Source organism: Channa argus, chromosome 21 (assembly GCF_033026475.1).
Source record: "Channa argus isolate prfri chromosome 21, Channa argus male v1.0, whole genome shotgun sequence".
Lineage (NCBI taxonomy): Eukaryota > Metazoa > Chordata > Actinopteri > Anabantiformes > Channidae > Channa > Channa argus.
This window is the reverse complement of record NC_090217.1, coordinates 10,553,496-10,577,853: the sequence shown is the minus strand read 5'-3', so window position 1 is coordinate 10,577,853 and position 24,358 is coordinate 10,553,496. Positions and strand designations below refer to the sequence as shown.

The 24,358-nt window shown below is 37.5% G+C and overlaps 1 protein-coding gene across 4 annotated transcripts in view; it reads left to right on the top strand.

Annotated features, from left to right (window-relative positions):
• Positions 1-24,358, top strand: part of grm8a (glutamate receptor, metabotropic 8a) — a 197,878-nt gene that overhangs the window by 153,212 nt on the left and 20,308 nt on the right. For all 4 annotated transcript variants that reach the window (XM_067489962.1, XM_067489961.1, XM_067489964.1 and 1 more), the window contains exons 7-11: positions 1,091-1,291; positions 17,740-17,879; positions 20,164-20,310; positions 21,901-22,322; positions 23,430-23,796. In XM_067489962.1, coding sequence (XP_067346063.1) covers positions 1,091-1,291; positions 17,740-17,879; positions 20,164-20,310; positions 21,901-22,322; positions 23,430-23,796 — 1,277 coding nt within the window. The remainder of the gene's footprint in view (positions 1-1,090; positions 1,292-17,739; positions 17,880-20,163; positions 20,311-21,900; positions 22,323-23,429; positions 23,797-24,358) is intronic.

Sequence of the window (24,358 nt, the reverse complement as noted above, 5' to 3'; positions counted from 1 at the left end):
GGATATAATAAAGTAGGATAGTGCAGTAAGATACTGTATTTTTGTATTTGAGAGGGAGGAGACAGGAAGGTAAAGAATTTGAAAGACTGCTTGACTGCTTGGATATTTAGATGAAACACAGAAAATTAATGTCCTAATCAATTACTGATTTCCATCTAAATGCAACAAGGTTTTATTTCCACTGTTTTCTTTTTTCCCATTAGCTCCTTATGCTAATGAGTTGTTACACAAAACCCTCTCATTGCACCTTTTTTTTGTGTGTGTGTGTGTGTACCTATTACTGTGTGCTGTGCATGCCTTCAAACAACATTAAGACCAAATGCAAATTCAATATCTTTTTTGTCTCATTACAGCATGCACTATAGTACTAAAACAAGTCACATAGCACAAGAAACTGTAAATTGTATGTGTCAAATAAAAATAGCAAATATCTGCCCTGGACATATTTTCCACAACATGAGTCAAAAAGAGGACAAAGTATGTTTAGTCTGCTCTTTCTTACTTTTAACTTGTACAAGGAAATGCCATTATCCGTGGTTCAGAAGATGTAAAGAAAGAACATGTTGTTCCTTCATCTGTAACTTTGCTACCAGGGCGAGAATGGACTGAAAGGAGTTATTTGTCATTGTCAAGCTGAGTGCCCTCCTACCTGTCTGATGGTTAACCTGTCTCTGTTCTTTCTCTGCTTTTTCCTCTCCTTTTTTTTTTTTTTTTGTCTTTCTATTTTAACTCCTGAAGTTTTCTTTTCTTAACTGCAGTTTGTTTCAATTTTTTTTTACCTGTTTGGTTCTTTTATGCCCTTTTCCACTTCTCCCTGACCTCCCAAAATCTTCTTACTTTCTTCTCTATTTTTTTTTTTTTCACTTCTCCAGAAATGTGCATTTCATTTTCTCTGCACTGTTATATTTCACACCTTTATGTAACAAATTCATATACGTAACATAGCTTGGCTGTGTTTGCATTTCTGGTCAGATTTCCCTGTACCTTGTCCCTTTAATTAAATGGAATACATTGAAGACATACTTGATTTATTTGCAGTTTTTGTTTTCTTCTTTTCCCCTCTAACAGCTCCTTCTTCTTCCTCTCTCAGGTTTAGAGAAAATTGGTCGTGATTCTAGTTATGAACAAGAGGGGAAGGTTCAGTTTGTGATGGATGCAGTGTACGCCATGGCCCACGCTCTGCACCGAATGCACCGTGAGCTCTGCTATGGATACCCAGGTCTCTGCCCGCGCATGGCTAACATAGATGGCAAAGAGCTGCTCAGCCACATTCGAGCTGTTAGATTCAATGGTGAGTTATATATTGTTTTGTGTATACTGTACCTATACTGATTTGTGGTGAGTTTGCAGCTTTTTGTTAGCTTTCCCTTCATTTAAATGGCAGTGACATATTTATTTTTCAACTCCCAAAAGCAGCTTTCAAAATGAATTATCTTCATCTTCCAAATTAAATTTTACATTTTAATACCATAGGCCAGCAGTAAATTAACACATTTGGTTCCCCAGGAATGAAGGCGGACAGAGATCTAGATCATGAAATCTGGATTAAATGTATAAATTTGACCAATTTAAACGGTGACTTTCTGGCATAAAGAAATGTCAAAACCTAGCAGTGGTTCTAGTATGAAAATTACAGCTTTGGGCTTCCTCCCTGCTCTGCTTTGGCTCAGTGTCTTTCAGCTGGTAAACTTAAACATGTGATCATGGTTAATTTTCAGCTGAGAATGTACCTGCTCTGAAATTTCCTGTGAAACTTTGAAGTTCTCCAGTCTGTATGCACCTATACTGTCTACGTTTAGCAAATCTCTTTTCATCATACAGGGGATAATATTATGTTGCTCTCGAGTAAGTCTCACATTTAGGATTATTGCTCCTTCATAAGAAACAAAAAGGACAAATTAGAGTCAACACATTGCTTAGACATTGTAAAGTAATTTCGAAGTTTTAATCCACCCTGACTTAACTAGTTCAGCTTTACTTTAATGATGCTAAGTCCGGCTATTCCTCTAATGTATGTAATCCTGATCATAAAAAAAATAATTTTCTATTTCATCTCCAAAATTAACTTTAGCTCCCCACTTTTCTAAACTTGTTGTAAGTATATTTTGCTCATTGTAGATGCTGATTTGGTCTTGTATCACTTTGAACCCATTGTGCTCAATCTTTCATTTCCCCTTTCTCTCCACGACAAATTTAAGTGGGTGAAAAACATTTACGCATTTCCTCGTAAATAATATCAGACACCTAATTTGAATATAGTCTTATTAAACCCCCCACCCCACCCTGGTGTGCTTGTACCTGCTTCTCTGTCTGCCTTTTCATTTCCTCTGTTCCTCTGTCAGGTATTGTGTGGAATACATAATGCCTGACAGGCTAGAGACTAGGGAAGCCAAGATATACAGAAAGTGAGTTGTATTATGAGGATTATAGAACTGCTTGTCTTATTTAGTTTTAGTGGTAAGATTAAAAGTGTACAAATGTGTCTTTGCAAGAGTGTCTGCATAATATTGTGTATGTGTCCTGTGCTACTGTTTTGTTCTGTTGTCACTAAAAGTGTCAAAAACCAATTCATGGGGAGGTACTGATTGCTCTTTCATGCTGCAACAGCAGGTATGTGCTCAGGTGTGGTTTTCTTTTATTACTAGCCCAGAGGGTAGAGAAATCATTCCATGACCACAAGGACACAAACTTTATCCCCTGATGAATCACCAAACCCTGACTTAGTAAAAGTTGCACTGCACATAAAATACTATTATTGGCAATATTTTGAGAGATCAAAAAACAACTTTAGCGTTAATATACATGATAGTGTCAATTTGATATTGAAGTTATTAAGCAGTACCTCCCACTTTAGGATGGCTTTACGGACAGTCCTAGATTAAAGCTTCACCTACAGTAAAGATCTGAATTGTATTGTAATTCAGATGGAGCTCTTTCTCTTTTTAGTGTCTGGTTCGCATATCAACATTTTAGAGCTCCATAGATGTATAATTTATTGATCCAAGACATGAAAGTCTTGAGATAACCAAGGTATTAATAAATAATATTACACTTCATGCAAGGTACTCCATGAGAATACAGGAAGCAGGTAAAAGTAATGAATGAGTTAGCACTTTTCTCTCTCTCTCTCTCTCTCTCTCTCTCTCTCTCTCTCTATCTCTCTATCTCTCTATCTCTCTATCTATCTATCTATCTATCTATCTATCTATCTATCTATCTATCTATATATATATATATATATATATATATATATATATATATATATATATAAAATGTTACTGGATCCATCACATTGACTTCTATATTTCAATAACCTTTTTATGAGTCACTCAGACATGTCAGAGTGTTCTTTTAATTCTCTTTTTTCAATTGTGTAGTTTCTGATCAGGATAGTAATACACCATTAATAGTATCTACCTGAAAGCGGTATATTTATACTAAATTCATTTGATCTCAGTTTCATTGTGTGATTTCTAAACCATGTTGGCTGCATGATGACATGATAACCACATCGTTATATTTATTTTACGCATGTCAAACTGTATTCTGATACAGGGGAACAGCAGAATGTAGACATTATCTCTTCACTCCTGCCAGCCAAGTTTTAAAATCACAAACATGGGTTCTCTCCTGGGTCCTTCCCCATAGAGAACAGTCTGCTTCTCTTTGATTTCTGGAAACACACACAAAAATTCCAGTTTGAGTTTTTTTTGTGGACAATATGGTTGCCTGTCCTGAATTATTGTTATTCCAGCTTCCCGATAATAGTTGGTGTATATTTGCAGAGCTCATTTGTTTGCATAGTGATAAAACACAGAAGGGAAATTGCACTCATAAAATTCACAAGGAACAAATGTTGCTCTGGAAAAAGAATGTGGGACATTCAATACTTTTACAACATTCATTTGTCACTGCAGACCTTTGACGTGATTATTTACAGTGTATTGTAAAAATGATCCTTGGTTGTGTCATTGAATAGCTTGTGGATTATTGGCACCAATCTCTCATTCTTAGCAACTGTCAAAAGTTTAGTCCTTTTAAAAAACCTTCACAGAGGATTCTGTTGTATGCTTCAGGAGTCTGAGACTGTAGGCCTGCATCTCTGTGTATATCTTACAGACAGAGGAAGAATGAATGCATGGTTTGGAGTTGTTTATGTTGACAAAAGTCTGCACGATTTAAAGCTTTTAACCCAATTAAATTTGTGTGGGTTTTTGGAAATGTGTCGCAATATTTCTGTTTTTCAGTTAAAAGTAGTTATGTTATTGATCTATTAAGGAAGGACATGGCATTTATAATGCTAAAGACGAACATTGGAAAAGATGGAGCATAGCTTTGTGTCTCTATGGAACGCAAAGACAGTGGGACAATGTTCTTTCTGGATTTATAACAATTTACCTTTCATGCAGCTGCATAAGAGAACACAATAGACGGAGGGGGCAATTCCAAAATGTAAATTGTTTTACTGATGGATTTGTGCCAAACTAACTTAGAAAATGAAGCCACCGTGACAGTGGAAAGGAAAACAAGTTGCTGAACTGCAAGTTGAGGACAAAAGGAAAGTGGACAGCTGATTAGAAAGTGTGCTTGTTAGAACTTGAGAAGTCCTATTAAAAGAAATCCTCATCACACAATTGAATGCCAGCCACGTTTTTCAAACGTGTGCGTCACACAGCTGAAACTCACTTGGGCCACACATTTTTTTATGCATTTTAATTCTAGAAGCATACAACATCTTTCTGCAGAAAATACAGAAATACATCAATAATCAACAGCAAAAGGGTACTCTGCTCCTATCAAAGAAACGCCACAGGCTTTGACACTGCTTCAATATTTGCCTTGGGTGGATTGATTTTAAGTCTAAGACTACAACTAGGATGATTTGTAAAAGTTGCATATTGGAGCTTTAAGCCATCACTAGCATGAAATCAGTCCACTCTGCTCCAACTAGCCATCCCTTTACTGCTTCTCTATGCTCTTCATTCATCTGCTGTGCCCTCCAGGTATCAAAGGTCATCAAATTACAATATATGACAATGTTACAAATTTTTCTAATCTTTCTTACCACGTTGCCAGAACTGTTTAAGTGGTTGGCTACACCTCTCCACAACAGGATACTTAAGCCCCTTTCAGACATGCACTGGGATTCAGATATTATCCAGACTTTATCTGGACCCAAGTCTGTTGGCCCTGACATTACTCAGATTTTACCCAGCCTGCTCCCTTGTGCAAAGTGTTGATTGTCTCCTCCAGAACTCATTCGTGAATACTGGAGGTAATACCCCGAGAATCTCCAGACAATGTCAGGACCTGATCTTCCTGACATTCTCTAGAGATCATGTCTGAAACGGGCTTCACAGATTTACTTTGTTAGAAAACTTTAAATGTCTTCATATGCAGCAAACCTTAAAAAATATGCCTGCCTTCAAACCACCTACTAGAATTACCCTAGAAACAAACACACAAACAAAAACTGGTTCATTCCAGATCAAGTAAGGCAAACAAAAAGGAACTGAACCCTGGAACAGCAGTGACGCGCCAAGCTTTCCAGGTTTTATTTAAGTTTATTGGCTTATCTAGGCAAAGACGCACATTCATGCACACAAATGCATGCAGATATAAAATTAGGGACTTATGCACACATACACGCCACGCTTTTTCCAAAGCTTACAATGGCTTTATTTTACTAATGTTTATGTGTGCATCATCCGAAAAGACAGTATTGATGTGGAAAATGTTGTGATATTGCACATTAGTCCCAATCAAGCTTTTATCTATGTTTATCCATCAAAGATTTGTCACCACAGAAAGAGAGAAAACTAACTTCATGCTGCAGTGGGCAGAGCAATCAGCAATCAAAATATGTGAAAAGATGGAATTATGTGATTAAATCTGTTGAATTAGGGACGTCTGTTTGATTAACACCAACCTTCCAAAGACACAAGGACATTCTTGACCTGCAATTTCTTTTTGTTCTTTTTTACCCAAACTAAGCTAAAGTAGTTTGTAATATTTAGTAAAACTATTTGAAAAGAAAAAGTAAGAAATAATTTACTAAATAAGCAAAAATGACCAAAAACAATCTGGAACTAAAAATACATTTAAAATGAAAGTCAGAAATTACAAAGTAAGAGTAATACAGTAAAACTATGTCAACTATGTGTGTGTGTTTGTTGATTACTAGAGTTTGTTTGGTAGCATTTCTCACTACTTATCCAGATTGTAGCTTAGAGGAGATCTGTGCAGTACAACTTATTCTGATGCTGTTCCTGCCAAACCAACACAGACACAGTGTGCACCTTCACAATTAAACTTGACTTTTTCACATTCTCCTGGCTTTGTTGGTTGTAAGTGCATCCCAAAGTGTCTTTTCAAAAAATGACCTTGCTAATGTTTCTTGCTTCACCAGTCTTTGTCTTGTTGGCCTTCTCTCCTTTTCTGTTTCTTAGTTTCCCTCTCATGTCTTTCACCATAGCTCTCTTCATCCATTCAGACTCTCAAATGCTTGTGTTTTTATGCTTTTATTATGATGCATTATGTTTTTTGTTGTCTGCCAATAATTCCTATTCTTTTGAATAATATGGCACAGGAATTGCTTAAGGGAGCTGCAAACTTGGTACAAACTTTGACACAGACTCACGGATGAATTAATTAGATTGCAGGGATCAAAGATCACACCCATTCTTTTCTAATGATGAATGAAATTTCTTCAAATTTGGCCCAAAAACTCAAGGAAAAATTGATTACATTTTGCTGGGCAGAGGTCAAAGGTCACTGTGGCTCAACCCATTTCAATCTTTTGATCATAATATCACAGGAACACCTTAAGGGAGATTCTTCAAATTTAAAGCAAGAATCCACTTGGACTTGAGGATAAGCTCCCTGGGTTTTGGTTGTTTAAGGTCATAATCACTCTGACATGTCTGTCCTTTTTGTCTCTTTAGTTCTTGTGAATGCAATATCACAGTAATGTCTAGAAGAATTTAATTCAAACTTTGCATGAGCATCCACTTCCACAAAAGGTCAAAGGTCACTACAACTTCACTTCATCATCACAGGAATGCTTTGAGTTTTTTTTTGACTTTTTCCAAATTTAACACAAGCATCATTAACAAAGCTGAGGCTTTGTAGTCGGACGTCAAAGGTGCAGGTCACTTTGCGCACCCCTCTTTCCCATTCTTTTGAATGTAATATTACAGGAACCCCTATATGGCTTTTCTTAAAATCTGCCAGAAGCATCCTCCAGGACTCACAGATGAACTGATCAGATTTGGGTGGTCATAGTTTTTAGTTGTATTTCTGTCTTTTCATAGACGTAATTAATGTCTCTTGCTGTATTTAGACTGTTAGGGGCAGCTGTAGCTCAGTTGGTAAAGGCAGTCGTCCACGGACCACAGGGTCAGTGGTTCAATCCCCGTCCTGTCTTGGCAAGACACTGAACCCCTAGCAGCCCATTCCCCTCTCCAACTGTGTAGTGCTGGTCCAAGCCCGGTAGAAATTGGGGAGGGTCGTGTCAGGAAGGGCATCCAGGGTAAAAACTGTGCCAAATCAGCATGCGGACAATGATCCGCTGTGGCGACCCTGAACTCACAGGATAAGCCGAAAGGACAACAACAACAAAAAAATGTATATAGACTGATAGAATTCAATTATTTTGGACTTGACTATTTTATTCCCCTTGCACGGATGACATGTAGGTAGGAAAAGATAGGAGTGTAAAGACTAACCAGCTGGGAGTGATGATGAACTTCCCTTGGTCATAATGAGGTCAGATAGAAACAAAGAGGAGGGCTGTTGTTGAGCAGTGGCTGTCTTGCAGATGGTGAACTGCATGACACATAAATGATCTTAGAAGGATGGAGCTAAAGAGTAAAGACTAGTAGGCATGTCCATGTGGGCATAATGACCATGCAAGGATCTACTGCATTTAAGGAAAGAAGAAGAGTGATGTGTAGAGGTGGAACAAAGAGGAAATTAGAGGACTTGGATGCAGAAAAAAGATGGACAGCTGGCTTCGAAATGACCTCCTGTAGGCATTATGACTTTGGAGAAATAGTTTGTTGGCAGGAGACACAAAGCAAGTGCAAAAGCCCCCACACACTCTCTCAGGGTGGTAGAGAGATAAAAGAAAGATGAACTTTACTTGGCCAATAACAGTTGTGGCTAGAAGGAAACAAAGAAGAATGAGACTTCTAGTGTCTGTCTGGCAAGAAAAGAGAAGTGGAGGGAAATTCAGTTTATAGTAGAAATAAAAAAATGTAGGCACGTCTTGACCTTCAAAATAACATGAAGAGATGGAGAGAGACAGATGTGCTGACTGGGATATATCAAACTTTTTTGGCACAGTGACCTTCATAAGCAGGAAACTGCGAGAAAACAATGAGGAAAATGAATTTTATATTAAATAGCATATGCCATTAGAAAAAAGAGATGGTGCAGAACATTCATCTTGAGAGAAAAATAGTGGAGACAGGGAATTTATTGGTAAAAAAAATAGGAGGCATAGGAACTCGGATATGCTACACTTTGGAAATTCATTGAGTTAATTGAAAACCTTCATTGAAATTATCCTTTGTAAGTACTTTTACACAACTAGGTGGTAGGGGTGCAGTTGATCACAAAGGTCATGAAGCACGGGTTATGGCTCATGGGTCGCTTAATTTGTAGTGAAGTCGTGAAGGAGCGGGGGGGGATTTAAGCCAAATATTAAAATATAATCCTAAAATAAATACAAAAAGCAAAGTTTAGTTTGCCACTTATGTTGAAATACTATGAGGAATGATGGTATTTGATGTTTATATTTTGTATTCTTTCTTCGAAACAATTACTCCAAAAGTAAAAACAAAAGTTAAAAATGGGGAAGAAATTATGACGATGATGATTACTAATATGTGTAGGGGTGTGTGCATGCTTGTGGGGAAAGAGAGTCGACCACTTTTCAGACAAGGTTCCCTCCTGTGGAGAATTCGCTCTCTCTGAACTAAAGTGTCAGGCACACCAACACAGCATTTAGCCCAATGTGAGGGTAATACATTTTTGTAGCATTCTTATTTATTTTAACTTGATAACAAAGTATAACTGAAGAGCTGTGCAGTTCGCTGTGGAGCTTAGAGGGAAGCAGAGGATTTGCAGCGGATCAACTAAGATTCGTTATACCACTACTAAGTGGACTGTTTTAGGAAAGGCAGGCTGCTGTTGTTTGGATGTAAGAAATTTTTTGAAAGTCATGTATGAAACTGTTATTTGATTAGTTGTCTCATTAAAATAATTGCTTTGGTTATGACGCAATTTTTAATTTAATTTGTCTTGTGCAGTTGTCTGATGGCAAACACAGCAGAACAGAAATAGAAATCTTAGCAACAGCACCTGGATTGTGTGCTTGTCTCTACTGAAACACAAAGTGATCATAGCCCTGCCTATAGAAAGTGGGGTGTGAGTGACTCAACTATACAGACTTGGGGTGCGTCAGGAAAGGGATCCGGCGTAAAAACTGTGCAAAATCAACATGTGGACAAAATGATCCACTGTGGCGACTGTAACCCTGAACTCACAGGACAAAAAACAAAAATGGAACAAAAACAAAATGGAAACAGGCAGATGTGAGTCCCAACAGACACAAAAAAATTTGAATTGAATTGACTTTGAAAAAAATGAGAGATAGGAATGATAATTTGTTATTGCATATGCCAACATTTTGCTAAATCTCACATTTGTGAAGCTTTTTATTTTGTGATACCAGGTATATATTTTTTGTCAGGAATGTGTTGTTGACTGAGATTAGATTTAGTCAGATACAATGTGAGTCTGTCAACTGTAGAGGGAGAAAAATACAAACAATTCTAATCTTCTGACAGACAGCATTGAACAGGTGAACACACGAGAAATATCTTATTCGTGTGTTAATTCGGTTGCTGTGCTTACGCTTTAGTCCAAAATTCATGGTGCATTCATGGTGTCTTTAGGCTGAATGGTGGGACAAAAGGAAGGGGAAGGGGGGCCTTGGTAGTGATGGACAAATATTTAACAGTATAGAAGTATGGATACATTGTACTTCTGCTCCTGCTTTGTGGCAATAGATTCACAAACTTCTGATATGTGTACATGTACTGTTTGTATAGTACATGTACACACACAGTCCTATAAACTAAATATTACTATGTGTATGAAACAATATATGACCTTATTTCTACAAAACATAATAAACAAGTGTTACATCATTAGCAGTTCTCCTTGTGCTAACACTTTCCACCCCGTTTTTTCTGCCAAGTTTGGTAATATAACTTGTTTTGTTTATCTCTCTTCTCCTTTACTTTCATTTGCTGTAAATTGTATTTCTATCTCCCCACTCAGGCTGCTTGGTCTCTTTTGATCAACATAATAGCAGCCCCATTTTTTTTGTTTTCGGTTTTCATCACTGTTTGCATTTCTCTCTATTTCCCATTTTCCCCAAGACTGCAGTGAGTGCAGATCACGACATAAATAGAGGCTCCTTAAATTAGTTTTCTGTAATTACTGGAGATGGCCATACAAAGCTGCCTTGTGCTGTGCCGTTGTTTGTGTGGGTACACATAAGTGTGTGCTTGCATTTTTATATATAGTGTACATTTACATAATATCCCCTTTTTTGAAGATTTCAATAAAATATTTTCTTTCTTCTAGTATTCCATTATTTTGTTTTTTATCTTACTTTCACTATTTAGCCACGGTATTTCATTCTTTTTTTAAATTGAGGACCTTTTTAGATTTGGAACTGCTTTAAACATGTATTGTTTCTTTTACTTTTTATCTGCTTTGTTTCTGTCAGACAAACAATCTCTTCTCTTTTTTTTTTTCTTGTTAGACAGGGCATAGTGATAACAGAGAGGCTGAAAAGGAGAATGTCTCATTTTATAGGGAGGGATAGATGGATGGAGGCTAAGGGGGAAAGTTGGAGTGCTTTGGAAATGTGCCGATGTGAGGAAGGGGGAAAATGGGTAGTTTTTGACATAGAGAGCAGTGGAATGAAGCAAGGCTTGGAGGTAAAGAGGTAGAGGAGGCAAAATATGCTTTTAACAGGAGTGTAAAGAAAAACGGCTGCTGTAGAACAAGGTAGGGTTGGCTGTGAGGATAGTTACAGCAAGCATTGAAAACCAGCTTGGCAAAAAGTCTGCAAAAAAGTCCATTTATGTGACATAAAATTCAGAAAGGAGGAGAAAGAGTAAAGATATAAGAAATGGGGATTAGAGTAAACCAGTTTCTCAGTTTCAGTTATTTCCCTCACTGGAAAAGGACAATATTTCTGTGGGATGAGTTCAGGCCTCATTATTACTTTTCTACTGTCATTTCTTATTCTCTTTCGGTGTATCTTTCACTCCCGTTTGTGCGTGTTTCTGCTGTTCCCCCCTATTAGCGCTATCGATGCATAGCAGAGAGATGGGAGCCTGTTGGCAAAAACTCAGAACACAAACACACACACGCACACACGCACACACACACGCACGCACACACACAGCCAGACCCATGTTTTATTAATTGATGCTGCAGCATAGGTTTTTGCATCTCCCTGTCATAAACATTTAGGCTGTGGTGTGAAGACTTGCTATTCATCCTTAGTATTTCTGAAGTAAAGCAGGCAAGACTGGGGGCTTTTTTTAAACACTCATCAATTCTACTTTTTCTTTCTAAATCTCTTCTTTTTCTATCTGTTCATCCCTCAGGTTTCAGTAATGGGGAGCGGTCTAAGGCTATTCACACAGTCTCCTCCTACCATCTGCATGTTTCTTTCTCTGGTAGCTCGGGAGGTTTTAAGGCTTGTGCTAATTGATGTGCTCACACATTCCTGCATATCTCTTCTTTTTTCTTCGATATTGCTTTCTTCTGTTTTTTCTTTTTTTTTTTTTGTCAGACTATAAAGGGTTGGAGTCCTTTCAGCTGCCTTCTTATGTGATTTCTGCACACACTGTGCCTTGTTCACCCTCATTTTCCCTCTATTCTGTTGCTTTTAGGTTTGTTCCATGTGTCTAGGCATCTGTCAAATAGATGGGGTTTGATATTTTCACTCAGATCTGCTTACACCTCTGTTTTACTTCTGTCTTCCTCTGTCACTTAGTTTCTTCCATTTTTCTCCCTCATTTATCTCCTCTAGTCCCTCTCTGTCATTGTTACTCTAGCTAAGGGTTGAGGTGTTCCTGCTGTCTAGTTTGTTTATTGCCTCATATTCCACACTTTATTTTCCCCTTCTTTTCTGTAAAACTTTTTTGGTTAGTATAATTTAGATGGGTGTTAGTTATATTGAATATATTATATATTTTAACTTCTGTTGCAAAGCAAATCGGTTTCAACTACTTTCCTATATGCCAACATTACTGTATCACTCTTAATTTACTCTTATTCTCGATCTTTAAATTTGTCTCAGACTGAAAGTTAATTTCAGCTAAATTTCAAATTCATACTGACTTTATTGAATGAAATTATTCATTCATTATTGGGTAACCTATTACAAGCTGTAGAGCACTGCCTCTGGCAGGCAGGAAAACAATATATTGCTCGAGGACACTTCAGCAGAGCTTGCATTGGTATGATGCATCCTCCTGCTGTGAGAAAATCCAGTAAGTTAAAGGAAAAGCATTGCTTACACTGAAGAACGCACACACTCTACTTATGGGTTCACGTAGAAGTATTAGCCATTCACACCCCACTAAACCAGACCATCTCAGGACCCAGCCTCCCCCACACACAAAAATCTGATGCAGGGATTTTATTGTTATTTTTAACACGTTATTGTGTTAACATACATCTGCCTTGCCAGCACTTAGTTTGTCTGTTAGGGGCTTTTCAGCTTCCTTTAGGTTATGGAAAATGTATGTAGATGAGGCAAAAAAGTAATTAGCATTACCCAAGCCCTTAGTTTGGCCTCATAGAATACAATTTTCCAGTAAGACAATGTTAAAATTATTACCAGAAGTTAAATAGTACAATGATTGACACAGGTTTGCTTGTTTGAAACATTAATACATTGCTAAAATTATGGTGAAAAACATTTTCTGCAGTATATTAACACATCACATTTCAGTTTGGACTTTGGGCCACAATTTTTTTATCGCTGGAAAACAATTACAAATAGCTCAACAAAAGCCTTTAGAGACTCATCATTGTATGATAATTTAAGATGCATTTTAAATAATTTTACATGTGCTTGATTGGTTGACTTAAGTCTTTTCTATAAATATTGCATTCAACAAACAAACAAACAAACAAACTAATTCATTAGGCTGCCAATGCCTCTGTTAAACTAAAACATTTAACAGAACTGATGAGAGGTTGTCAGCTACCTGTTGGCTAGAAAATGCCATCTCCTGTCATTCTGAATATATGTTTGCGGTAATTGCTGCTGCTTTTAAAGGTGTGCTGTCTTTATCCAACTTACTCAGAAATTGCCAACAAATGGTACACACGCTATGAGATTGAATAATCATTTGCTATTCAAGGTAAACACTGCTTTCAGAGCAAACAGCCTACTTTTACTCTGCATAATTACCAGCCAGCATCTCTTACTTGCTGCATCCCTAACTAGCTCTAAAGGGACATCAGTTGTGTAAAGGATAAATAAGATGAATTTTGTGAGAGGAGGGAAAAAATGACATGCTCATGTCCTTGTGTGAGAAATGCATGTTATTGATGTCACTATTTTCCTGGCCTTTTTCTGACTAACTTATTACCAGGATAACTTGGAAAGAAATTATGTTTAAGTTGCACTCACTTAGTGAAGAAAATGGGAAGCAGAAAGATAGATTGATTAAATTACATCTGGACATGATGTGTGGAGAAAATTAGGGCAAGAAAGGAGGAATGGCACAGAATGGAAGAAATTGGGAATGATAAATACAAAGAATTTAGGTAAGTTGTGCGTTTGGTAATATAATATAGTGTGTGCGCGTGGGGTTGGATACAGATACATATTTTGTTGTTTAGATAAGTTTTTATGGCATTATGATGTTGATACTAGGGGGGTTGCAATTGTGCCGTGTGTTTACAATACTAATAATAGTAATAACATGGTGTTTTCTGAGGTATATTAGTCAGTTTGTTAAATATAATTGCTAGCGAGTACTGGGTGGTTACTAGTGTATTCTGTGAAAATATATTGGATAGGTGTGGTAGATAACACTGTGTATTGCCTAGCAAACACATTAACATGCAAAAAAATCACATTCAACACTTGCTATATTGTATTTAAATTAATTCAATATTTAATAGAAGTCTCTAAAAATCATAAAAGTTTAACATAGTTCATAGTTGAATGGGAAAATTGTCTCCATTATAGCTTTTAACCTCATTGTTGTATTTATTGTGTAAATGCACTATTAGAAACTATTAGGCCAATGGAGAAGATTACATTGATCACTGTCAATGACTTGATTTCCACATCTGCAAATACATGTACATTAATTTATATATTCAAGTTTATGCCAAAAATGAAACTAAAAGAGATAAAACCCACCATATTTACAGTGTGGTGTTACTTTCCTTTTGCCTGTCTGATCTTTTATCTCTTAGTCTCAATTTGATTTCTTTCAGCCATGTTCATTTTTTTAATCCAGATTTTGCTTTACTTCTTCATACTCACTCCGTATTGTTTTCAAATCATTGTAATGCCTTAGTCTTACAAATTCAGTTACTTTGAATTGGTTTATGCTTGGCTCCTGTTTCCTCTCTTGATTATATTCTCACTCAATTGTTCCTGTTTTCATTATTTTAGTCAACTTTAAATCTTTATCTGCACACTGTTTTTCTCCTGCTTTGTCTCAAACAGGTAATTATGTTCACATATCCTCAGCATCAATGACAAGTAGCAATGACTTATAGTACATATGTGGATTGCGAGAATACATTTCTTTCTTCACATGTACACTGTAATTGGATTTCCTTTTTGCTACACCAGAATTAGCAATTTGATTGTATTACCACAAAAAAGAAGGGCTTCAAGTAATACAGAGAGACCGTGGATAAAAGGTCTGTGTTAAGCCTTATTGGTGCTGAGAAAACCTTAGAGGACACATAAACCTAGCCATGCGTGTGCATATTCAGTCCCTTTGCACTTCACACAGATACACACATGTACACAGCCTAGAAGACTAAAGGTTACAGTGACTTTGCTATCCCAGATACTAAATTCACTTAGGCAAATATTACTTTAATAACAACTATTTATTGTATGTGTGTGTTTTTGTGTGTTTAGGCATTTTTGCCTAGTGTATTTCTCATATACAATATATTTATGCTTATATATTAGTTGAATAATGAACAATGTGCAAACTGAACAGCAGTCTCTTTCAACAATCTTGTAAATATTTATGCAATTGAGTTGTAAAATGTCAAGTGGTGTTCCTCATGTAGCTATGTTTGTCTATCAAAAAGTAGCATTGAGGGCAACGCTACCTATTTTGGAACCTCATTTACTTTACAAGTGATGGTATTCTTCAGGTCTCTGCAATGGCTACCTCATCCGGTCTACAATCCTTCCCACCCACTGTGCTTTGCCAACGAATGGCATCTGGTGGTCCCATCACCACGCAGCAAAAGATCCAGATCAAAGCCATTTAGCTCAGTGGTCCCACGATAGTGGAATAAGCTACCAAACTCTACACACTTAGCAGCCTCTTTCTCTTAATATTTAAGTGTCAGATGTCTTCTGCAACTCCCTAACCACTTAAAAAAAAAAAAAAAAAAAAAACAGCATAAAAACCAAACAAAAAATAGAATAGATTTTGTGTCACTCTTATTATAAACGAGGTAGGACGAGGCAGAACAAAGACAGGCTTTAAGTACAAGATTAGGAGAGCCTGGGGTCCATCATACCAGGCAGGACTCCAGATGCAGGCTGTGCAAAGATTCCACTGAGACAATCCAGCACATAACAGTAGGGTGTCTAGCAAGCAGGGCATACGTCGAACACCATAACAATGTGGTTGGCATAGCGTACAGTAACTTCTGTGCTGAGTACAGACTAGAAGTCTAAATGAGATACACCTACAAAACTAAGATCCTGTGGGACTTGCAGATACAGACTGACAAACTGGAAATGGCCAACCAAACACACGTTGTACTGATTGACAAACAGAAGAAGTAGGTCGTAGTGATAGATGTAGCAATCCCAAGTGATAGCAACATAAATAAGAAGGAATATAAGAGGCTCGAGAAATACCAAGGGCTGAAAGAAGAGTTAGAAAAGATGTGGAAGGTGAAGGCACAAGTTGTACATTGGAGGTACAGTGGAGGATGTGACCCTCATATTTGGAGAGTAGCTCCAGCAGATTGCAGGAACAACATCTGAGATCTCTGTCCAAAAGAGTGCAGTCCTAATAACAGCTAAGATACTGCGCAGGACCCTCAAGCTCCCAGGCCTCTGGAGGACGAGGGGTTGAAGGAAGAATTAAGACCATCCCAAACAAGGGGCAAGTGGGGAATAAATGATAGGTGTGAATAGGAACAGTACTTACAGTGCTGCTATGCTGTGGTAATGGGTATTTATTATATATTACAGATGTTGCCATTGAAAGTGTCGGTCTCTGCCACGTGAGCTTGTCACTCTTACGGCAATTGCTCCTCTCTTATCCTGCGGGATGGCAGGTGCTTTACAGTACATGGTCTTTAGAGGGTGCTCAGCTTACATTTAGAGTTACAGCTCCCAGCGCATGCGCACATTGTGGTCCCTACTACGCATACCGTACCAGCATTGCTCTGTTTGTACAGCGACAAGGTACTGGAGTAGAAGATATATACCGTATTATTCAAGAACAGCAAACTTTTCCCAAAAATAAAGTTTAAAGGAACCTATATATGTTGTAGGTAATTTGACTTTATCAAGCGATCCCACAGTTACTGTTTTACTCATCATTTTCTTTCTAAACAACAAAAATGTGATGACAAAACAGAAGATAAACCATACCTTAAATAGTTTACTGGTACAACAGAGGAATAACATGGTTACAGAAACAGGAGGACAGAGAATAAAATGTATTTGTTCATGAAGACAGATAGGAAACTGGTAGAATCACTGTTATGGTAGTTTCTGTGTTCACATGAAACAGTACCTACAGTCATGCTATTCTTTAGTTAAGGTGTACTTATTAAATATTACATGATAGGTATATAATTGCTTATTGTATAAAAGACACACAGCTTTACCAAGTATTTTTTCATTATTCTTTTCCAGTTTTGCTTAAACTGCAAAACAAGGTTGCCTTTTCAACTCTATGCAGGCCTTCCTTTCCAATGAAATAAAATAACAATAAAACCTGATTAACCCCACACTTGAGAGAGAGAGAGATACAGACACACACACACACACACACACACACACAGGATATATTTTATCAATATGTTGTTTAGAATACTAAAGTTCAACTGATTTAATTTAGGTTTCCGTGCTTTGAGGCAGTAAAAATAAAAGCATGATTTCTATTTATTTTTGCTTTATCATTTTCTCTTTGACATAGATTTTTTTTCTTGCGTCTCACTTGTCGGTCAGAAAAATGTCTGCCAAATGACTAAATGTAAATGCACTTAATCTGAGAATAAATCATCAGCTGTAAATCATCCCATATAATGTCAAAGATTTGGACAATTATCTCTGTACTTTGTGTTCTGTCTTTGCAGAAGTTGTTATCCTGATGCTTACCGATGAAAAATTCTGCAACTTAAGCTCAAATCAGAAATTACCACGTTCATCATCTCTGCAACATCTACTTTTTGTTCTAGGAAGTGCCGGTACACCAGTGGTTTTTAATGAGAATGGAGATGCCCCAGGAAGATATGATATCTTCCAATACCAGATCACCAACAGATCCACTGCTGAGTACAGAGTCATCGGCTCCTGGACCAATAAACTTCATCTCAAAGTGAGATATGTTTACACACATACACACATTACATTTTGCATACAGGGCACATATTGACACATGGATCATAGTGACATGTTTAATAACCAATTCCACACAAAAAGATTCAGCTTGCCTTATTATTCTCACTGATCTCTGTGAATTAAAGACAAAATGTTTTTCAAATCATCCAAAACATAGTCTTTATTGAGTCGTTTATTGATGCTTCTTGATGCATAAACATCCAAATACTTCAGCAAAATTAATGTTTAATGTCACTTTGAACAACTGCAGTCCACAATACTTGAGCTGAATTAGGTTGTTGGTAGTTGGAGTTCAGCATTTTTAACATGCAATTGTTGTATTCAGTTTAAATGGATAAGTCTTTCACTAGACACACAGCACACATAAGGTCAGACACAATCACGTGTACATACACGAGGCTCATATATTCTCAAGCAAAATGAAATCCTATTTTATTTGTCTTTGTTTATCCCCTGCTGACTTACACTGACGCACAAACATCCACACAAACTCCTAGAGCACTGGTGGAGCACATTGCTGGTGTTATAAATCCACTCAGGACTTCATTAGAAAAGCCAGATGACAGATGAGAAGACTAATAGACACTTTCTGGTTGATGGACGGCCTGGTTGACTAGGAGAGAGGCTGGTGTAACACAAAGGACAACACATAGTTAAGACACACACGGCTGGGCACTTTGACAGCTGACAAATTAACAGATGTATTTGATTTGTTTAACAAAGCAGCTTAGTTTGAAGGGATAGTGGCAGATGTGTAGTAATAGTAGCAAGTGAAGGTTTTCAGGATCAACACGCGTTTTATTGGGAATCGGTGGTTGGACAAAAATGTACATACATAGATACATACATTGATGCTGACTTACAGATGGCACCCAAATAATTAAAGGGTGACTTCCCCAATTTTCTACTTTATTTCTATGGCTTTAGTTTAGGCTGTAAATATACATTAATGCTTTTAAACTTTCTTCTGGCTTCCCTGTATTAAAATATTCATCTGCTTCTTCTGGGGGAGCTCTGTAAAAGAAAGTTGACAATTACAAACTCCATAGTAAGATTAACAAGATAACATGATCTGAACTGAAGGTTCCTCCAACTGATGTCATCTGGAGACATTTCTCTGCTAGAATTAGAGAGATATTTTAATGTAGGGAAGTCAGAGGGAAGATTTATGGCATTTACGTACATGTACTACTCAAACTAGAACCAAAAGAAGCAGGTTGAAATCAATGAAGGCTTCCTTTAAGGGAAGAGGGGTTCGTAACAGGCCTTGTGTTGCTCTGGTGATGCATAATTTATGGTGATGTGTCTTTGTAAAGATTCTGGTAAGGCTATAATAAATTATGAACAAAAATGAGAAAAACAGCACAACAACACTAAAAAAGGTCCTTTAAAACTTTCAAACAATGCTGATTTGCACTCCTGCATAGTATGCTTTCTTATCATAACAGATATATTTGCAGCCTGGTAACATGCTGTTGTGTGTGGCTCTCTGTTTCTATATGTCTGTGAATTAAATCAAGTCCATTTCGTCTGTCCCTGATGAGTTTTTCCTCCTGACTAGTTTTTGTTGGACTGGTACATTGTGTGGCTCTTTAAAACAGTAATGCTCCATTTTACTCAGCACCCTTGGCAACCGATGAACCTTAGGGATTTGGTATAATGATAGTTTATTACAAACATTCACGCACTTAACAACAAATGCCAATGCACACACCCACACACACACTTACACGTAGCAGACATACGGAAAGCTCAGACATTCACTATAATGCCAGCGTGACACAAGCACAAACAGAATGCACACAAGGAAGAACATATGCACATACACACAGAAGGAAATACAGATGGCCTATTTGTGCCAGATCTGATTACCGTCTGATTACTGGCTTCCAGACTAACTGGTGGTAGTTTTGTGCCCAGCAGCGCTCAGGAAACCAATCAGAGGATCTGCTCGTGCTAATTGCTCTGAAAGTTGCCCTGAAGACACACTTTCTGCAGGTACAGAGAAAATATAGCGTAAGAGGACTTTTAAAGCACAGTAATGTCAGCTTTAGCAGATGGCTGCGAATATTTGAGTGGCATAATATCCTACAACTCGATGGAAAGTTTTCTTTTGCTATGTGAGCTCGCAAATAATTGCAAATTTGTTGAGTTGCTCCTACAACAAAAGCAAACAAAATATGCATTTGACAAATGTATACAACTAATACATATTTCATCCGTTCTTCCTTTCCTGTTTCTCTTCTCTTTTCTCCTCCTAGGTAGAGGCCATGCGTTGGAAGACAGGTGACACATCTCTGCCAGCGTCTGTATGCAGCATCCCGTGCCGTGCAGGTGAAAGGAAAAAAGTGGTGAAAGGTGTGCCGTGTTGCTGGCACTGTGAGCGCTGCGAGGGCTACCACTATCAGGTAAACCTCTGGAAGAGTATCAGCCACTAAGACTTGTGGCTGTTAGCATTTACTGTACAGGTACCATCCTTTTCACATCATTTCCTGGACACTTTTCTCATATTAGTTACCTTTATCTGTAAATTACTAGGCTTTTTAACAGCGTCATGGTTTATATTTCACCCACATAAATTATTTTTAATGCCTACTACATACAGGTACTACATATTTTTTCATACCACATTCTTTTTCTTAAAACAACAAATAAATTGAGCTACCCACTCAAACTATGAGTATACAGACTCGCTTGAATGCATACCCTTGCTCAAATAGCAAAGCTTTCCTTAAAAACGAGTATTTTGGTTTTTGCATTTAAATGTTCTGCAAAACATTGTTACATCTGAATACATACATTACACAGTTCCCATGTTGCTGGCACCAAAATCTAATTACAATGTGAAATGTCGCGCAAAGGAAAGTTGTACCGCAATTCTTTTTGTATAATTTTGGCTGTCAAAAGATGGAAAACTGACACAAAGGTGTTAATGCAGCCAGTTAAAATTAATGGTTTAGTTGAAATGTTGATTTTCACCAAGTGACTAAGACTGTTGGTGAACATCCTGTATCTGCTTTACAATTAAAGCCACAGTTGGTCCCACTTGTTGAAAGGCTTTTAAAATAAATCAGCCACAGAATGTGTTTGAGCCACTTTGGTGGCCCATTTTAGATTTATATATGCAAAGAGAACCCCGCAGATGCTATTATAGCAAATGGAAGTATGCAATTTGAGGTGAGAGAAAAGGGCCTGATCACACATTATAAAGATACATCCCCCATGTTAATTATATTACAGTTGGGGACAATTTGGCAGCCCATCATCCTTCTTATTAAGTTAGAAAATCCATGAGCGTGCCACCGTATGTGTAAAGAGTTTGTTCAGGAAGCAATAAAGAAAATATCTATAACAGCAGCAAGCAATGTTTGTCAGTGCAAGCAATCAATACTCATTTTGCAGATAGATGCATTTGCTGTAAAATCAATAATCTGTTGACACATTAACTTTAGATTTGGGATTTTAGATGAATTGAAAACAATATAGCAACATGATTAAACCAAATAAGTGAACAATAAAGCAGGTGTACATAAATGTGTAAAATATGCACTTCTAACAAATCAGTAGGTTTACAGGGGGTAGGAAACACTAGCTCAGTTTCAATTGCTTGGTAAATAAATCAGCTGTTGAAATGGTTTTGTATAAAAAATATTGGATATTTATACTATATACTAAATTCATACTATCTTTACATATATGTAAGGGCTATATAGAGATTTACCACAGATTATTTAAGAGTTGGTGGAAGAGAGTAAGAGATTTTGGTGTTAGCGATATTTAACCATGTTAACAGTTCTTCTTGGCTAATAATCAGTTTTAACATATTTCTATCAAGAGCCAATATGGCTCATATTCATGCCTCATATGGTTAATTTGATTTTATGAGCCAGTAAAAAATGTGCTTGATCCATGTGATAGTAATACGTCTTCCATCACTTCTGGTCTTAACAAGACCAAATGTTAACACTTGGCTTATCTTTAATGTACATTATCCCCAGGCTTCAGAATTCACCTGTGAGCTCTGCCCATATGAGATGCGACCTGATGCCAACCGCACTGGCTGCATTCCTATTCCGATCATCAAGCTGGAGTGGCACTCCCCCTGGGCCGTCTTCCCTGTCTTCATCTCCATGTTGGGAATCATCGCCACCTCTTTTGTCATTGTCACTTTCGTGCGGTACAATGACACGCCCATCGTGCGAGCTTCAGGACGGGAGATGAGTTACGTGCTGCTAACAGGAATCTTCCTGTGTTACGCCATTACGTTCCTGATGATCGCGACGCCGGATGTGGGAGTGTGTTCATTAAGGAGGATTTTCCTTGGCCTGGGGATGTGTTTCAGCTACGCTGCCCTGCTCACAAAGACCAACAGGATACACCGCATTTTTGAACAAGGGAAGAAGTCTGTAACAGCTCCCAGGTGAAGACCGTAATCTGTCTGTCAATGTACACACTCTGATCGCCCTGTTTGGATGTGTGTACAGTACAAGTAGATTTTATCTAGTTTAGAGTGAAGGTCGTCGTGAGTGAATTGTGCACTATGGTCTGTGTTTTGACATGACTTAACCTCAACTTCTTCCTTACTAAGCTGCTTGCAATCATTATTCATCATTTATTTTTATACATTATTTATGAGAGTCATGAACTCACACTCACCTATTGTTCTGTTTGCATTCAGTATGAATGACTCAGGGAGAGAGCATCAATTTAGTGGCTAAAATGTTAATGCAGGATTAAATACTGCTAAGTTCATGTCCTTGCTACCCAGATGGTCATCTGTTCTTCCAGCTGTGTGAGTTACCATTATTGTACTGCTGGTATTCATACATATTTAGATTTTTAAATGTTTTCCAAATGTCTTTACTGTTTTCCAGGAAATACTAAAGGAATCATTTAGTTGCTTTTATAAGGTTGTATGTATTGGTATTGTTACAGTACATGTCATTTGAGCCTGGGAGCTTAAAGGGGCAGGTAGTTTCTTCACTAAGTATGTGAATAAAACCTAGCTTTTATTTTGGGGGGTATTCTTTGCCTCATATGTTTATCTCTCTTGAATCCTTGGTGATCATCACATTTTCTGTATCCAATGCAGTGTTTTATTGCTCATATTTCCTTTCAATACTCGGTGGCATTTCTGGAAATGTCTATGGCAAATATATTGGAATATAATGCACTGCTGCTCATGACTGAAATACCTGTATCAACCTTTTTAGATATTATGAAAAATATTCTTGTTTTCAGCTTTTTCTGCATTTTTTAGCTTTGTCATGTATTTTTTTCTGCTTTATTGACCAGAGACTTTCATAAAAACATAATTAGAATAAATCTAAAAATAGAATGCATAATAATGGTTAAAATTAGAGTATTTTTTAAATCTATCAGTGAAGGATTTTAAAGTTGACAATTTTTACATGAGATGAAACTTTGTCATGGGATGTATAACTTGAAATGAAACTTGAAAATGAAACTGTCATTATTATTCCCTTGTTGCACCACCTCCTCATATCCATAATCCTCTACTTCGCAGGTTCATCTCACCTGCCTCCCAGCTTGTCATCACCTTCTCCCTCATCTCAGTTCAGCTCCTGGGCGTCTTTGTCTGGTTTGCGGTGGACCCTCCCCACACTGTTGTGGACTATGGTGAGCAGCGAACCCAGGACCCAATGGCGGCACGCGGTGTCCTCAAGTGTGACATCTCTGACCTGTCTCTAATCTGCTCCCTGGGTTACTCCATCCTACTTATGGTTACATGCACAGTTTATGCAATCAAGACACGAGGTGTGCCTGAAACCTTTAATGAAGCCAAGCCCATCGGATTTACCATGTACACCACTTGCATCATCTGGCTGGCATTCATACCAATTTTCTTTGGCACCTCACAGTCTGCAGAAAGGGTGAGTTTCTATATTTATGTATATTTCTAATATGTGATAACTGATATCTATACTTCATCCCCATCATATTTAGAATTTATTAATCTGCAGAAGGATGAGACCATGGTGTGTGTTTGTGTCAGCTTTTGAACTCACTTTTGTTAGTCACAAATTTGCATGTATTGCCATGGCAAAAAGTATACTTTCTCTCCTTTCCTGAGAACTTGTTGGAGAGCAAATCTGAATCTCTTGGCACTTACAGATAGACGATAATGAATGTTTTACAACTGTATCTGTAGTAATTGTGTCCAAAACTTTTTGACAGTCCTCTGTGATTACGAGAGGATTTTCTGTCCAGCTGCTTGACTGGCTCTATGCAATTAGACCTTATAAGCAAATGAGATGAATAACATTCACTAAGTAAAGGTTTGAGTGTGTGTGTGCATGCGTTTGTGTGTGTGTGTGTGTTTGTTTCTAGTTGACTTGCGGTTAAATCAGCAGTGGAACACTAAAGAGATGCAAGCAATAAAGTTGAGGTGTGTAGTAGCATATCTGTGTGTGTGTGTGTGTGTTTGACTAGAAA